The 17,732-nt window shown below is 43.4% G+C and overlaps 3 protein-coding genes across 3 annotated transcripts in view; 1 reads left to right on the top strand and 2 right to left on the bottom strand.

Annotated features, from left to right (window-relative positions):
* Positions 1-515: 515 nt before the first annotated feature.
* NUDT19 (nudix hydrolase 19) lies at positions 516-5,611 on the bottom strand (the record flags this gene model as incomplete). The annotated part of the gene is given in 5 exon segments (XM_083870182.1): positions 516-1,781; positions 2,865-3,072; positions 4,810-5,492; positions 5,495-5,530; positions 5,533-5,611. Coding segments are annotated over 5 exon segments (1,233 nt in total). The 3' UTR covers positions 516-1,554.
* Positions 5,548-17,732, top strand: part of ANKRD27 (ankyrin repeat domain 27) — a 56,207-nt gene continuing 44,022 nt past the window's right edge. Inside the window, exon 1 of the mRNA XM_083870180.1 lies at positions 5,548-5,634. The gene's annotated coding sequence lies outside the window, so the exon portion shown is untranslated. The remainder of the gene's footprint in view (positions 5,635-17,732) is intronic.
* Positions 13,415-17,378, bottom strand: RGS9BP (regulator of G protein signaling 9 binding protein). The gene has a single exon (XM_083870183.1). It carries the CDS (start codon positions 17,353-17,355, stop codon positions 16,642-16,644), a length of 714 nt encoding a protein of 237 aa, XP_083726309.1. The 5' UTR covers positions 17,356-17,378; the 3' UTR covers positions 13,415-16,641.

Below are 17,732 nucleotides of genomic sequence, written 5' to 3'. Positions count from 1 at the left end.
AACTTAAACACCCCCACCCCCAATACTTTAGTGATAATCCACATGGAGAGGGCTGACAGGGTTACTTTGACATTTGACATGTTTTATGGCTCAGTTTTTGCTGCAGTCATGCTTCCCCCATTTCCCACGTCCCTGAACCTCAAGGTGAGGATATAAAGTACTTTCCTTTGTAGGAGAAAATCAAGTTCAAGACCATCTGAGAAACCTGAACATAGACAAGTCCTTGGGGCTTGATGAGATGCATCCCAGGGTTCTGAGAAACCAGCAAAGTGTGGGTCCTAGGGCACTCTCCATTGCATTTCAAACGTCGTGGCAGGCAAGTGAAGTCTCCAGTGACTGGAGAAAAGGGAATGTCACACCCAGCCAGAATATTCAGGTGTTATGCTGCACAATACACAGTGCTCTGCTTCACGGGGTCATTTTTCAGCACAGGTTTAACAAACCTCAACAAGGTATGCAAAACCAGCAATAGCCTGGGCATGTTCTGAGAGAGAAGAGAAAGACACACCTTTTTTTTAAGTAATTTTTTAAATCCAAATGAATGCTACAAACCTATTTAATGGAATTGTTGCAGGTGGTTTTAATTGAAACACAGAACAAAAGCTGGAACAAAGCTTTCTGAACAACTTTACGGACTAATCTGAAGTCATCATTCATTCTCCTTCCAGACAGAGAATTTCCAGAACTGCTCCACTGACTCCACTTATTGCACGAAAGAAAAGACAAACCCAACCAAACAAAAATCCAAACCAAAAATTAAGCAGCAGTCTTTCCTCTGAAGTTCTTAAATGTCAATTATATTAATAAAGTAGTTAAGAAGCAAAAAATTGGATGTTAGAATATGGAAATAGGTATTTCATGGAGGAATATTATTCCCTTAAGTTGTTGATATCTTTTTGGAGATAAAAAAGTTACACTTTTTAATTTTTTTTAAATTGCTTACAACTTTAAGATAAAAAAATATATTGGTAAAAATAATATACTCAATTCCATAGATGACTTTGTTTAAATTAGGTCTACTTTTGAGAATTGTAGTTTTGAATTATTACCATTAGTAGAAAGAATTTAAGTATATCAAATAATAAAAATTAACTTTATAATCTTCTTTTTTAAAGTGCATTATAGTTAATTCGTATATATACATACATTCCTTTTCCCCAAAATGAAAGAGAATAGAGTGGAAAATGTCAACAAATACAAGGATGGGAGATTTCATTCATTTCTAGACACACATTGCAGTTATCTAGTGGGTAACTTTGGGAAGCATAGTAAAAGAATCCTTCAGCTCTTCTCTGCTTGTTCTGAACATAATACATACTTAAATTTTCAGTGAGAAGAGGACCTTTGTGACCCAGCAGTGGCATAACTGTGCTGTTTTTAAAGACACAAGAGATTAGATACACATAGATGTGACAGCACACACATACAGACATATCCATGCTTTGGCAGGACAGAGGAAAATTTTCATGACTATTTGGCAACAGTTAAAAAGCACCAAAACCATAGTGAACACATATACAATTAAAAATATTCTAGATTTAAACCAAAGACATGTTATAATCTGCTATTGTAATCTGAATTATCACAATTCATCATCAATGGATTTATATGCTTATATTTTGCTTGAACATTAACATAGATAGCAAGATTGTTGGTGTTTTTTATTACTATCCTGTGAAATATCCCACCCTCTTTCATGAGATCTTCAACCTTCTTATCTGTTGACATAACCATTTTCTTTTCCCCAGTATAATCTGGATCTTCCGGATATAACTCATCTCCTGGGGACAGAAAAAAAGATTTTGTTATAGATTGCCAAGATTGCTTCTTTTTCAGCCTTTTCATTGAGTGACACTGGCAATTTTTTTAGGATTTATCAGGACACATACATCAGTGGAAATGTATTTCACAATGCAAAAGTAAATTGCCTCTAAACATCTCCAGATTTAAAGATAGAGCCACAGATTTCTGAAGTATGTCAATGACACTGCAGTTGGGAGTTGTTGTTGGAGTTGCAGTTGTTCCACTGCAGTGGAACATTGAATGTTCCAGGGCTGCTGATAATATACTATTAATATGCTGTAATGACAGCCTAGGCAGGCAGGAGTGCATGTAATAGGTGGAGAACAGGACAAGCACTTCTTCGTGTGTCTAAGGAAAGGAAAAAAATGTTTTGTCATCTCAAGGCATTATAGTCTTGTACAAGACTGATAATATACCCTAAATACAGAAATCCTAGAGGTCAATTGTAACACCCTCCCCCCCCCCAAAAAAAAAAAAAAAAAAAAAAAGGAAAGCATAATGAAAAACAAACTAAGAAAGGCAGAAAAAGATAAATAGTATATGCAACTTTTCCTAACACTGCATAATTATGAAATGAGAGAGACTTAAGTAAGAGAAAAGGCAGGAGGAAGATGACTGAGTGTATTGTTTTAGTCCAGTGCTTTATCACTGCAGCTGGGAGGTGTGATACTGCACCTGTGCTTGTTTCCCTTCTCCTTACAACGTGGTAACTGAAGTAAAGGACAATTCCCACTGAAAAGGGCCAAACAGAAGCAGTTCTAATACATCCTTCAGGTTACACCAAGCTGAAATGCTAGAATTTCTTCACAAATACACATATAATGACAACAGTGAGACAGTAAGATTATGGATAACTAAGAAGTAACCGTGCTGTCTGATCTGCTGGCTTGTCTCTGACTGCAGTCACTGTCACAACTGTAGCAAACCAGGTAGAAACAGCATCCAGTAACTTGACTTAGAAGAGTATTTTCCTTACAGCTAAGGATGGTTTATGCCATGTGGCTTCAGCACACAGCATTCAGGAGCAGCTGCGTATTTAGAACCCTCCAGTGTGTCCTTACCCGGCAGCAGCTGGATGAATCCATCTGCAGCACTCAGCATCACCGGCATCCAGCGCTCACAGCCCTCCAGAGCCCGTGCTGAGCTGAACTGCTGTAGCTCCCCCAGGGAAGAGAAGTTGCACAGCCTGCAGAGCTCATAGAACTGGGGTGGAGGAAACCAGATCTCTTGAGACTTAAAGCGTTCGATGGCTTCTGGAGGTGATGACCACTGGAAGATGAAAACAAGCCTTGAAATAGTTGTTGCAGCAGCAGATAGAAAGTGTGAATAAACTGAAAAGTCATTTAGCCAGGAGGACTATACAGCAAAGGAGCTTGCACCAGACCATATCTTCTGAACACAGTAAAAGCCATGTATAAACTGTACCAAAGTAACAACAAAGACATTCTTAAAATTGAAAAACATAAGCAATCTATAAACATTACTCCTTTTCTCCCATTAAGTTTTCATTATACACACAGACATGCCAGGATTAAAAATTGACATTTGTTTTGACTAAAAGTTTACTGAAGCCAACAGAAAACATTAAACTCAAACCTCTTATTACCAGAGGTTGCCACTGATGGTTTGAGAATTAGAAGTGCCTCTAAACATCTGTTTCTTAGAAGCATTGTTTCCAGAATGTGAACACCCAGTTATTCATTCTAATTCTGCATGTTTAAACTATTGGTAATCTTGATTTCATCTCACGTGGTGAATTTAATATGTGCATAATCTTTTGCAGTAGATTTATGCTCTTATTAACAAAATTACAACATGAACTCTTGAAAGTAAGGTTTCAGGTACTTTTAAATTTCTGAAGCAGTATTTGTTAAAGAAATAAATATAGCAACATAAGCAATACCAAAGTTGTTAGGTAGGCTTTTGCAGAACTGTCTGGTTTCTTATCTACTTCTAACTTGTAATTAAACTTTTCAGAATCCTAGAAAAACTTAAGGACCTTAATGTACCTGGCCTTGAGCTCTCTTAGAGCTTCATGAAGTTTGTTACTTTTACACACTCAAAAAAAACCCCCCAAAAAGGTAAAAAAATCAAAACTTCAAAAATTTTACTAGACTATTCCACCAAGTGTGCATGTTACTTAAAATATTCCAAGTAACTCCAAAAGACAACAATTACTAGCATCTCATGCAGTCCTGGAATATACCTGGATATACCACATGGATCTCTCCCAGCGCGCTAAGATGTGACAACCCTACACTATAGTGAAGGAATGAATGTAAAAAAATGGTATTTCTCAACTGCCTTTTAAAGAGACAGTAATTCACGGTGAAAGGGATCTGATGTGACACGGATCATGTACAAGGACCTCACCAAACCCCTCTCCCGACAGCTGCTGCAGCTGCATCTCTGGGGATGTGGCAGCTCCCGCTGTGCAGGGGACAAGGGCACCGTGCAGGTAAAAACTCCCTGCCCTTTCCTCACGTCTCAAGGAGCTTTATCAGGAGGGCTTTGACTGATCAGGAGAAGACACCACAGTTGTGTGAGACCTCACAGCACCCTCCAGTATCTGGAGGGACTGCAGGGAAGCTGGGAAGGGTCTCTTTGTCAGGAACTGCAGGGACAGGACAAGGAGTACAACGGGTACAAATCGAGAGAGAGCATTTTTAGATTAGATATTAGAAGGCAGTTTTTTTACTCTAAGGTTGGTGGGACCCTGGCACAGGGTGCCCAGAGAAGCTGTGGCTGCCCCTGGATCCTGGAAGTGTTCCAGGCCAGGTTGGACACTGGGGCTTGGAGCACCCTGGTCTGATGGAAGGTGTCCTCCCTGGCCATGGCGGGGGTGGGACACGGTGATCTTTAAGGTCCATTCCAACCCCCAGGACTCTATCATTCCAGCCAGTTCGCTGTGTAAGGGCACACACAGTCCGGGCGGAGCGGGAGAAGGGCTGGGGCAGGAGCGGCCGCTCCCATGGCGACACCCGGCCGGGCTGTGCCGCATCTTACCAGGACTTCTGTCACCTCCTGGTCATCCTGCGAGGCGTGTGGCGGCCGCTCCTGCAGGCAGCACAGGTAGAAAGCGGTGTCGTAGCGGCGGCCGGCCCTGGCCCTGCCCACGGGCGTCAGCCAGTTGCTCCACTCGTGCAGCGCCCAGATGTCGGGCGCGCCGCCCAGGTGCCGGCACAGCCGCAGGAAGCAGGACGCGTCCTCCCGCACCCGGCGCCGCCACTCCCCGAGCTCGGCGGCGGGCGGCAGGCGCTCGGCGGGCAGCGGCGGGCCCGGCCCGCGCCCCGGCACCAGCAGCAGGATCCCCGCCTCCTCGAAGGTCTCCCGGAGAGCGCAGATGCGGAAGGCGACTTCCCCCGGCAGGCCCGGGCCGTCCCGGTCCCCGGCGAAGAGCGGGGCGCGGCTGGCGCCGGGCGGCGGCGGCTTCACGGGGCCCAGCCCGCAGCGCGGCGAGGCGGGCAGCAGCGCCAGCCACTCGGCCGAGAAATCGGCGGGCTCGGCCAGCCCGCCCGGGAACACGTGTGCGCCGGGCATGAAGCCGCTGCGGGAGCTCCGGCGCAGCAGCAGCAGCTCGTAGTCGAAGGCGCCGAGCGGCGAGCGGGGCGGGCGGCCCGGAGTGCCCGCCGCCAGCAGCAGCGTGGCCGCCTCCCGCCAGGGCCGCAGCCGCGGGCCCATCTTGGCCGGGCCGGGGCACCGGGAGCGGGACCGGCACCGCCGCCTGCCCCCCGGAGGAGCCACTGCAGCCGCGGGGCGGGACAGCCCGGCCCCGGGAGGCGGGACAGAGGCGGGACAGCGCCGGCATGCCCCGGGCCCCCCCCTGAGCCGGTGAGTGCGGGCGGCCGCAGCGGGGAGGCCTTTAGGGGATGCGGGGGGGGGTGAGGCAGCGGCGGGCGGGAGAAACCGGGCGGTGGCTTTAAGTCGCTTTGGGAAGCTGCGGGCTGGGGTGGCCCTCGCTTCTGAGGGTCACAGCCCGGGGCGTGTTTACAGCACCACAAGGTGTAAATGCCGAGGCGCTCCCTGGGAGCCCAGAAGCTCCCCGAGCCCGGGGAAGGGTCTGTGGTTACAGCCCCGGGTCAGGAGCCAGGGCTGGGATTTGTGCGGCAGTGCCGCTGCTGACCCGCCAGCTGGCCCCGCAGAAATCTCCTTATCCCAACTCCACGGCAAGCCCTGCTGACTGCAAAAGTCATTTTAGGTCTGTAGTTAAACGTGGCATTCGCCGAGTTGTTTGTTCTGGTACAAAGGGGAAGAGTAGGTAACGTTGTAGTTAATTATTACAGAGCTCTAATGTTTTGAGGTTTTCAAGTACCTTGTTACCTGGAAAAAAAAAAAAAAAAGTACTCAGCAAGGTAGCAAAGCCTTGAAAGGTTCTTTGAACCTTTAGGAAACATTTTATTTTGTTAATTGATTTTGATTCCTCTGCGTTCTTTAATTTGTAAGAAATCTAAGCAGAAAAAAGCTGATGAGAAGTTTTGCAAGAATGGTATTTGCGTGTAACATGGAAAATCCTTATCCCATCCATAATCCTTCTCCTGCCAGATTGCATTTGGCAAATAGCCACGTCCCTCTCCATGCTCCTGACAGCCTCTCAATTTGATTTATGTTTGAGCTTGTACTTGATGCCCATGAGATGTGTGTCACTGGAACTGAAATGAAGTTTAGAAGCACCTGAAGCAGTGGGATGATGGGTCGTGTCAATCCAAAACTGACCCTGAGGTGTGCCCAGACACAGCTGGGCCCTGAGCTCACCCTGGCTGCAGTGGGCAGAGCAGGTCAGCCAAGCCAGCTGGTGCTGCTAAAATGAATGGCCACACCACAGACAAGCCTGCCTCCCTCTCCTTCCCTTGCTTATCACTGAATATACAAGCAAAAGCAATGAATGATATCTTGGAACCTGAGCAGCCCTTTTTCTCACTTATTTAATCCTTTTTGCTCATCAGTAATTACCACCTTAGGCAGTGTAAGCACAAGGCTCATTAATGTGTTGTTTTCTACTAAGGCACTTTGAATCTAAAATGACATTCATCTTGATATTTGTTTGCCTTTTGCACTGTTTATGTAGTTAACTATTTCACTGTGTTAAGCACACATCTTGTTAGGAATGTGCTTTGCCTAAAAGCTGCTTTACTGGTGAAATATTAATAAACTACTGAGGTTTTTTTCAAGATTTAACATCCAATGAGCTTGATGGATGATCAAAAAGATTTAGGGTCCATTATGTCAGATCATTTCAGCATAAAGGCATTTTGAAAGTAGAAAGTACTCATGTACCAATAGTGAATGGTGTCACTTTCAGATATAATATCAACACATATACAAAACTGTCTTACCATGGCAAAAATGCAATGTCTGATAGGCCAGGAACATAGTTTCAGAACATATCTAGGGAAATCTGATACCAGAGAATAGCAATTATTACAGTGTTATCTTAAGTTTCTAACTGGAATATTTGTTTGTGGGTTTTTTTTCTTGGACAGTCTGAAGGTTTGTAGCCCTGGTTGGTGCCTGCTTTTGGTTTTCTGAAATTCTTTTCCCAGGGAATTTTCTGTAAACAAGAGAAGTGTTTTTGTAACTGTAAACTTTGTTTACATCCTTTCCCTAGGAGGGACTTCTTCTTGATGTCCCTCTGGTCTGACCAATGTGAGTGAAGAGGTTTGTTTTTGTTTCACCAATCAAATTGGTCTGTGTAGAATAGTATATAAGGGAGACACATCCCAAAAATAAAGGAGTCATTTTCAGCCTTCTGAGGTCGGAGTCTGTGTCATTGTGGTGTACAACAGCATCAAAGGTTCACAAGTGCTATCATGTAAAACAGGGAAACCCTGGCAGACAAAGCATAGGATCACAGGATGGTCTGGGTTGGAAGAGACCTTAAAGATCACCTGGTTCTCTCCCCTCCCGTGGGCAGGGACACCTTCCACTATCCCAGGTTGTGCCAAGTCCCATCCAACCTGGTCTGGAACATTTCCAGGGATCCAGGAGCGGCCACAGCTTCTCTGGACAACCTGTTCCAGTGCCTCATCACCCTCACAAAGAATGATTTCTTCCCAATATCCCATCTAAACCTACTCACAGTCAGTGTGAAGCCATTCCCCCTTGTCACTCCAGGCCCCTGTAAATTGTTTCTCTTCGTCTTTCTTGCAGGCTCCCTTCAGCCACTGGAAGGGCACAATTGGGTCATCCTGAAGTTTCTCCTCTCCAGGCTGAACAATCCCAATTCTCTCAGCCTTTTCCTCATAGCAGAGGTGCTTTGTCCCCCTGTTCAATCTGGTGGCCTCCTCTGGTTTATTGACATCCACTGGTATTAAACCCCACGGGTCTGGAGCCGTGGGCATTCTTGCAGAGGAGTGGAAATGGGATGTGTGGCTGGCACAGTGCTGTGCTCAGACACCCAGAGAATGCAGGGCTGGGGTTACAGCTCTGTTCAGGACTGAGCTCAGCATCCAGAACAGTTCTTTGGCCCAAAGACAGCCAAGTGCAAGCTAAGGTAAACTTTCTTCCCTACTCCATTTGCTGCATTTTTCCACACAGTTCTGGAGTATATAACTAATCTGTTAAGAAGGTGCCATTCCTTACCTGAGGGTCAGCAGATTCACCCTATTACTGGCAGAATTTTTTACTTCCTTTCAGAATTGTCTTAGGAAGAGTAGTTCAGTATCCATTCACTGCAAAGCTGAAGTCATCTCATGTGTCTGTACCTGACCCAGTTATCAGGACTGGAGGTTGCAGGAGGTTCTGAGAATGAACACTCACAAACTCTGTGAGCAAAGATAAAGGATGCAAAGGGATGTTTTGCCCCCTTCCAGTTTCCTGCTAAGAAAGGGAAAAGATCATCTCTTGGAGTGTGTATCTGCCCCCTCAAAGTTATAACTGACCTACTGGAGGTAGCTCACATTAATATAGAACAAGTGTTAAAGGCAAATTAGCTGTAAGGTTATCTCTAGAGGATGTTTCTTCATCTCCAATTTAGATGATTTTTTCTTCAGTACATTCTGCTAGAATGCAGAGCTTACCTCACTTATACTTAAATATTCTATAGCTTTATGAGTGATTTCAGAAAAAAAAAAAAAAAAAAGAAAATCTGAGAAAATCTATCACTAATCCTAAATCAAGCACACCAGTTTATTGCATTACTCTGTGGAAGGATTCCAGCACAAGGACATTTTGCTCCAAGGGCAAGTTGTAGGCTGGGAATACAGGGCACTTTAGTGTGGAGAGAAGTCTCCTCATAGCAAGAATTACCTAGATACATGTGTGACACTCAGTCAAATGTGTCAGAAGGCTGAGGAGTCAGAGGTCCCCTCCAAATTAAATGATAAAAAAAGGAAAAAAGGTGTTTTTCTAAAAAATTAAGAATTCAGCTATCTTTAATGCTTCTTGTATGTCAGAATATACAATTGTTTACTTACGTTGGTATTTCAGGTTGTTTTCAAAACCAGATTGTGTTGTATTGAAAAATAAAGCCTCCTGAGTGATGCAAAAGTTGCATCACATGAAATACTGTAAGATTATTGCCCTGATAATAATTCTTTGTGGCATCATATTTCAGCAATGCAGAGGTTACTTCAACATTTTTCTCTACAGTTCAGTTACTGCTTACAAGAAAAAGCATGTTAAAAAAAAAGGTTTAGGTCACTATATATATATAAATTACTGAAATTATTGTCAAATTAATTTTCTGAGTTGTTTTTTTTTTTTTTTGTATGTGGTTAGACTACATAGCAATAGAATGACTTCATTCCTTCTGTTACATCATTGCATAAATTATTTTGCCCAGACAAGTCAGTTCAGATCTCACCACTGTCATAATTAATTTCAGATGAAAAACAAGGTCCACCAATATTTCATCGTTTAGTTTCCAAGCTATCTTGTGAGTTGGAGATGATTATACTTAGTCAGTTCTTGGTTTAATTTGGTTCCATCTTTGTCCCCATGCAGATGCAGTGTCTACAATAATGAGTTGTGACAATTTCAAGTATCAAAAAATGCAGAGATTTCACTAGGTTTGTCTACTGCTTCTTAAACTGGCTTATTTTACAGTATTGTAGAGTCACAGGATCATTTAGGTTGGGAAAAAACCCCAAGATCATTGAGTCCAACCACGAACCCAGCACTGCCAAATCCACCACTAAACCATGTCCCCAAGTGCCCCATCTACACATCTTTTAAGTGCCTCCAGCTATTTCAAGTGGTATTTCAAAGACCTCCAGGTCACTTCCAAATGACATGCTAAAGCTTTTAGATTGTTTAGCCCATATAATATCAACAAATAGGCAGACTTAATAATTAATTTGAAAACTAAATAGATTATTCACTGTATAGGTTTTCAAGTATTGTGTCCAGATTGTGAATAAATGTCACATGTGGAAAATGCAGGTTTATAATTATAACACCATTATATAGATTGACTAAAAAGAAAAACAAAACAACAGCTAACTTCATACAAAAGGATATTCCAACAAATTAGGCAGATTAAAAAAACTGGGTTACAGATAGTGGAACTGTTCTACTTCCAACAGAGGCATAATGGATTACACATTTCATGGAAATGGAAATTATGGTTCTAATTCTGCAGCTTTTAGTTACATGAATCATTTTCACACATGTAATTTCTTGCCAGACTGAGTACTGGTGGCTTGTTTGAGGAAGCATCTGGAGCACACCTTCCAGGACCCAGAATTCAAATGTGTATATCTTAAGTTACACTTGCAATTAGCATATTAGATTAAGTTGCTAAGGGAGTATCATGTTTGTTGTCTCTGGCAGCCCTCAGTCATTTTATATGGTATAAATAGTTAAGTATTTTCTTTTGTCTTTTTTTTCTTATTTCCCCTTTCTTGTTTGTTTGCTTTTTCTTTCCCCAAGGTTTATGCTATTTTTGTATAGATTCTTCTAGATCACAAAAAGAAATTGCATTTGAATTTTTTTTTCCCCAAGACAATTATAGATGACTGTAAGATAAGAGGTTTACTATTCTTTCAAAAGCTCCATGATTTTTAAAGTCAGTTTTTTGGCTGTGTGGTTTCTTAGTGCTGTGGCACATCAGTGAGTTCAGCTGTGTGTGTTATTTGAACATTTGTGTGTGAGACAGCCTTGACTGATCAGAGACTCCAGTGATAATCTCATGCACAGTGGAAATGATCAAAATAACAGACCAGATTTATACCACAGCTGTGACTTCCATTTCTGTGCAGCTGAGTTATACCTAGCTTTGAGAGGATTTGCGAGTTTGTTTAATTTGGTGGAGATTTAAGTATAAGATAAATAATGTCATGCAATGCAGTGTAAATAAAACATACAATTCAAGGAAAAAGAACAGAAGAAAAACCCACCTGAGCCTGTGGAGGGTTGACAAGTCAGTTTCACTCTGGTAAATCTCTAGATATTCTCACAAATGACTGGAACTGAGCAATAAACATAATTGCATTTGGTGAGTGGCCTCTGTGGGTGCCGGTTTCAGAGAGGTTGTGATTGGATTTGTGTTTGCCGAGGTGGCTTTGCAGTCACATTGCTCCCAGCATGGAACGCTCGTGCTTGGCTGCCTGAGAGGATCCTCCAGAGCCCTGAGGCTGGTGAGATGCCGTGTGACTTTTCACCTCCCCACAGGTTCAGCAGTGGCAGCTGCTAAGGCTACATCCCACCTGCACCCAGTACCACAGCAGCAAGCTGTGAGCATGGATGATGGAATCCAGCCCTGTGGGACTGCCTTCTTCAGGAGAAAGTCATCTGTAGCGTGAAACCGAGGGAGATAAGGATTGTCTTCTGTAAAATGGATAAAAACATGTAGCAAATCAAAATATTTTTACTCTTACTCTGTTCGAGTTAATAAGAGAATGGAGTCAGTTCCACTCAGGGATATTTTATATCCTCTGTCCCATTGGGCACAAGATACTCCTTTTTTTATAGAAGAGCTGTAGTTTAACATTGGGATGCTGTTGTATATAACTAAAAGCAAACTATGGTATTTATTACATACATCCACTTCCTTTCCTTTTTTTGTTCTTCCCTAAACACCCATGGATAATTTTATATGAAAGACATTCTTTTCTAATCCCACGTTTATTGTACACTTACTGCAGCAAATGCTGCTCACGTGTGAACTATTTTGTCCAGGCCTCTTCCTGCATTAAAAGACTTATATAATCGTATTGGGAGAAAGCACTTAGAGATCTGTAATCCACTGGTCTTACTGAATGACTTTTTACATAATGAAAATCTGTGAAGGGTAAATATGTTGACCAGGAGTTCCATTAGCACTTAACTAGAAGGTATTTCTGGAAAGCGAACATAAACAACACAAACCTTCCAGAGAAGGAGAAGCAAACCTGTAACCAATCCTCTCTACCAACAATAAGCACGTGTTTAATTTTTAATCTGAAAGCTAATTACATCAGTCATTTAGTCCAGTTTTAAATAATTGCATTACTGTAAAAAGTATTTTCATAATTACATGAAGAATTTTGAAACTAATTTTATTTTATATTCATAGTGCTGAAGTTTGATGTCACATTGTTTGCAACATCAAGAGAATCACTTTAATGATGGTCCTGTTTTCCTTTTGTTACTAAACTAGAAAACAGTGTAATGGGTTTTTATGGTGATAGACTGGAAATCCTGGAATGAGATTACAAATTGCTGCATTTAACAGACTCAGTTCTGATAGTTTGATACAACTGTTGTTCATGGTTGCTACCAATAGCACAGGACCAAGTTTCACACTCCTTAGGTCATGTATATCTTTTGCTAAAGTAAATGCCAGCTTTGCTGGCTGAGAGTGGCAGAGTTTGGATCCTAACACAAGGAGCATCCAATTGTTAGTCCAGTCTAGTCTGGTTTTCAGGTTGTCCAAGCCAATGGTTCTGTACTTAACACTGGACAACCAGGGCTGAAGGCAGCACCATCTGTTGCCTAAATGTTATTGTAGCTGTTTCCTGAGGCAGGGATTCCCTGGCAGTGTAAGTTAAGCTACATCACTAGTCAACTTTGGGGGCTTGAGAAGGCTGTGTTTATGTTAACAAAACTAGTGAGAGGGCTTAGCACCTTACTTTTATTACTGTGTTGAAACAGGAACTTTAGTCTTAAAGAGCCTACTACAGGTAAGATGTATTAATATTCTAGCTTTTCAAAGAGTCATAGAGTGGTTTGAGTTGGAAGAGACTTAAAGATCATCTGGTTTCAACCTTTGCCATGGGCAGGGACACCTTCCACCAGACCAGATTGTGCCAAGCCCTGTCCATCCTGGCCTGGAACATTTCCTGGGATGGGGCAGCCACAGCTGCCCTGGGCGCCCTGTGCCTCATCACCCTCTCAGGGAGCAATTCCTCCCCAGTATCTCATCTGAACCAACTTGTCAGTGTGAAGCCACCCCCCTTGTCACTCCATCCCTTGTAAATAGGCTTTCTCCATCTTTCTTGCCAGCTCCTTTCAGGCACTGGAAGGGCACAGTTAGGTCATCCCAAAGTTTGTCTTCTCCAGGCTGAACAATCCCAATTCTCTCAGCCTTTCCTCACAGCAGAGGTGCTTTATCCCTCTGATCAACTTTGTGGCCTCCTCTGGACTTGCTCTGACAGATTTTGTTTGGTTTGAATTACTGCTGCAAGCAAACCAGTAAGTTATAAGTACTTTATTTTAAGTTAAATAAATAGTGACAGAAACAGGTTTGCAATATTCAAAGTGTAGAAAATACCACCCATGCACAGGCAAAACCAGTGTAATTCAAGTCAGGAGTAAAATTTTAGTATCCAGCAAATTTAATGTGTGTATTCTGTGAATAAAGACAAAAGAACTGAAGTAGATCAATACTGATATTAATTAAGCAATGACCATCTTCTTTTGTACTATAATTATATTCTCACCAATCAACATGAGAGTATGTGCTTTTTTATCATGCTGTTTCAATATAGAGTATTTTGAAGTATGAATTCCCATTTTTCACTTACAAAGCAGCATTTCCAGTCTCCTTCCAGTTGCATTCCAGTAGGGGGAAAAATTAAGACTGCAAACCTATATCTCTATTTCTTAACTTAAAGGAAGCCTCTGTACTTTTAGGCAATGGTGGTTTCATTTAGTTTTGGTTTTGTGCACTGTCGTGCCAGACTCTGTCACGTGGAACCAACACATGCAGGAGATGAATGGCAGCACTTTATCCATGTGGACAGTGCCAATTCTCTGTTAGAATTCTACTTAACCTAGTAATTTCAGAGAGCCTAAATATAAAATGATACAGATTTTTAGGAATATACTAATGATGAATTAATTTGCAGCCAGCTTTAAGATTTGAAAATTCTTTTTCCAAGGCCAATCCTTTAAATAGTCATTGTGTGCATATTCATACGTACATAGAGGCTATTTATATTGAGTCCTATATTAGAAAACCCAAATAATAAAAAAAACCCACCACCAAAACTGCAATGGACAGAAAACTTACGGTTCACCAACCCACTGAGGCTTGCTTCTGAAGATGACTTAATCTTAAAAAATCTTCTACACAACTAAGCATGGATAAACTGTTTATCTATGGTTAGGTGTGTGGAAGATACCAAGATAAAAGATAATGAATGTTGTCATTGTAACAAATACTTGTCCACCAGAAAGCAGACTTGCATTCATGACTTGGGGTTTGAGAACACATGGTTAAATGGTCTGATTTCACAAGGTACATGGACTTTTCAGGAAGCACAAAATAGAGCCCAATGGCTTCTCTACCTTCCTGTGACCTGAGAGTGCAAGAAGTGAAAGCATCCACAGGTCCTTAATGCCAAAGGGTGGCAATCCAAACAGGTACATTCTCCTGTAGCTTTTGCTGCATTTTCCTTAAATGTGTTTACTTATTGTGATTGTAAAGAAGATCATCCAATTGAAATGAACACTCAGCAATTACACCTTGTCTAGGCAGGCTGGAGCTGTAGCACCGATAAATACAGACCTGGCTTTGTTAGAAAGTTGTCAGGGATCTCTACAGACATAGATTAACTACCTATAAAACGTATTCTATGGAATGAAACACAACAGAAAGGAATGTGGAGTTGTCTTGTAACACTCAGAATTCCTGAGAGAATGGAGTTAGACTGGACCAATGTGCAGAGCTCACATTATCCTTCAACATAAGGATAGTCTATAGCTTTGAATTCAGACCCCCACTTACTATTTTTTCCTCACCTACAAGTGACCAGATTCAAATACACTTCCCCCCCCAATAAATCCAATTCTTTAAAATTTTAAAGAATAAACTGTTTGCTGATTTTTTGAAGTATGTTTAGTTCTTAACCTAAAAATATTAAAAAATATTAGGTGTTTATGCATGTTGTCAATTTTATTTAACGAACATGAAGACTGTTCACAAAACATGTCTGATTATTACTTTTTGATAATGTGCCTGTAATAATCAATGAGGAAAAATGTCTTCTTAAACCCTCAATATTTTGGGGTCTTTGTATTTGGCTGTGGAGTGCCCCATACACCTATGGCACTGTAGCACATGTACCAAGCATTCCTGAACAGACAGTGTGTGTTCACAGCACTAGAAGGTATATCCATTAGTAAATAATAAATACTGTAACACATAAATCCTTTTTACAAAATATTGTAAAGCTTCTCTGCTAAGTAAGCGTCTGTTCCCACAGTTTTACATTTAAATGTTGACAGTTCCACAGGGAAGCACTGCAAAGTTTTATGCTGTTGCATTTCACTTCCACAATTGTATTGGTATCAAATGGGACCGATCCTACAGGCTTCCTGTTTCCCAGATGATTAATCAGACACGACTGAGATATGAAACTGAGACACATTTTTAGCTTTGTCTGGATTTCTGCAATTTGGGAGCTTGCAGAAATGTGACTGTACACATACAAGCATCAATCCCTGCCTGTCAACAGGAGAGAATCCCATTGGGAAGGTCTGCTTCCACTTACCATTTCTGTTTGCTAAAATCTATTTTCCCGTGTTACTGCATCTGCTGTGGGTAGATTCATTGCTCCTGTTTTCATAGTTAATCGTGGGGTGCAAATTTCTGCTTCAGAAAGAAAAATTAGAACCAGTAGCAAGAATCAGTCTTTCTGCAGGGAACGACAAAATCTTGGTAAATGTGAATGAAAACCATGAGGCTTGCTAGTTTTTTTATGAATATGCAACTCTTTCTTTTTTCTATCTAGATTTGGAAAGCGATTAGTCATTCACATATGCTGTGCCAATTCACGCAACCGGGTTCAGTACAATCCAGTCTAAATCAACAAACAGTACTTGGTATCAAACAACATTCAGTTTTCTCCCCCCTCCCCAACCATGAACTTATTTAAAATAGAGGTTAGTTACATTCTTTTATTGGGGTTTTCATCCTTACCCCTTTCCTCCGCTCAAGAAACACTTTTTGTATTTGATGGAGAAAAAAGAAGTAATCTATTCACTTGGTCAGACAAAACACTCATGTTAGCCATCAAATTTACATTACCCTCTAATACTGTAAACAGTGACCAGCAGCAAACACCAGAGCCTAGTGAAGAACAAAAACCACAGGCTTCTGAGAATAGTGACCTATTAATAGCAGGCAAATCCCTGTTACAGCCAGTAGTGATAATACCCTGATACTTCGCTTAACTGTTACAAGTCCAGTAAACGAAGACATTCTATTCTGCAGGCTGATTTGCATCCCTTTTCTTCAAAAAGCACGAAGAAACAAATAGTGCATTTTAGGATATCCAGAGGCGAAAGTTCTGCTTTGTTCTTCCAAGTGCTCGTTTAGAATTCTCAGCTCATCCAAGTGACACACTCTGGAAGTGAAGGTGAGGCATGGAACACTCCAGGGACGGCTGGAGAGGGGTCAGAGCTTGCCCCACCGCCCTAAGACAGTTTTACCACACACACCGCCAGGACAATAGCGATAAGGAGCACAGCAGTGAAAATAATCCCAGCTAGAACCTTGCTGATATCGCAGAAGGATTTATTCTCCTCCACGGAGATCATGCCAATAGAGGAGGCGCCCACGCTGATGGTGGATTTCAGTTCAGCCCCGGGGTCTTGCTTAGCCTCTACTGTCCACTGGGGGACATTGACCTTCATCTCCATCTCGTACATCATCTCTCCTACCTGGTTGATCTCGTTCTCGAGGTCTTTCAAATCCACCACGTCAATGTTGTGCTCGGCCTCGTATTTCATGTTCTGCACGCTCATGGCGCGGGCGGCCACGCCGGAGGTTCCCCCGCTCATGCCCGTCTGGATCAGGTGCTTTTTGGGGACGTTCAGCGGGAACTCGTGGCCCAGCTCCAGGGCTCTCCTCATGTCGATCTCCAGGATCTCTAGGCACGTGGAGAAAATCACCCATAGCCTCTCGAACTCGGCTTTATCTTCCTTACTCACGCTTTTGTCCTTCAGGACCGTGGTCAGCTTATTCCTGTTGGCCACCGCCAGCTCCTGAGCTTTCTGCCGCGTTTTCTTCAGCTCCTCCCGCAGGTTCTGCGAGTCCGAGGTGCCGCCGATGGTCAGCACCATGTGCCGGTAGCAGGCGGTGACCTTGTTGAGCGCGTCCAGCAGCGCCTTGCACTCCTCCTTCACCATGGTGCCGGCGATGGGGCCGTGCCCGGGGCCGCCCCGCCTCACCCGCTGCCGGGCCCGGGGCGCTGCCGCAGCCGGGCGCTACCAGCGCACATGGCAAGTGCCGCCCCCGGGTCTCGCCCGGCCCCGGCACCCCGTGCCCGCGGGTCAGGCGGCGGCGGGAGCCGGGGCGGGCGGCGGGGAGCCCCGCCGGGCGGGCAGCATCGCCCCCCGCGCCCCCGCCGCCTGCAGCGCCGCCGGCCCGGCCCGCCCCGCGCCGCGATCCGCGGGGCGCTGCTGTTTGAGAAGTGCCGAGCGCCGAGGGTGCAGGAGAAAGAAATAGGAAATCAAGAAAGCCAAGGCTAAAGCCCTGGGGAGCGGCGGCCGGGCAGCCCGCGGTC

Source organism: Zosterops lateralis, assembly GCF_965231275.1.
Source record: "Zosterops lateralis genome assembly, chromosome: 12".
In the NCBI taxonomy this organism is placed as follows: Eukaryota; Metazoa; Chordata; class Aves; order Passeriformes; family Zosteropidae; genus Zosterops; species Zosterops lateralis.
Note: the sequence above shows the minus strand (reverse complement) of the source record. Positions and strands in the feature narration are given on the sequence as shown.

Bases quoted from the DNA above. Each gene is read 5' to 3' on its own strand.
- RGS9BP (XM_083870183.1), bottom strand. From the start codon at position 17,355: ATGGTGAAGGAGGAGTGCAAGGCGCTGCTGGACGCGCTCAACAAGGTC.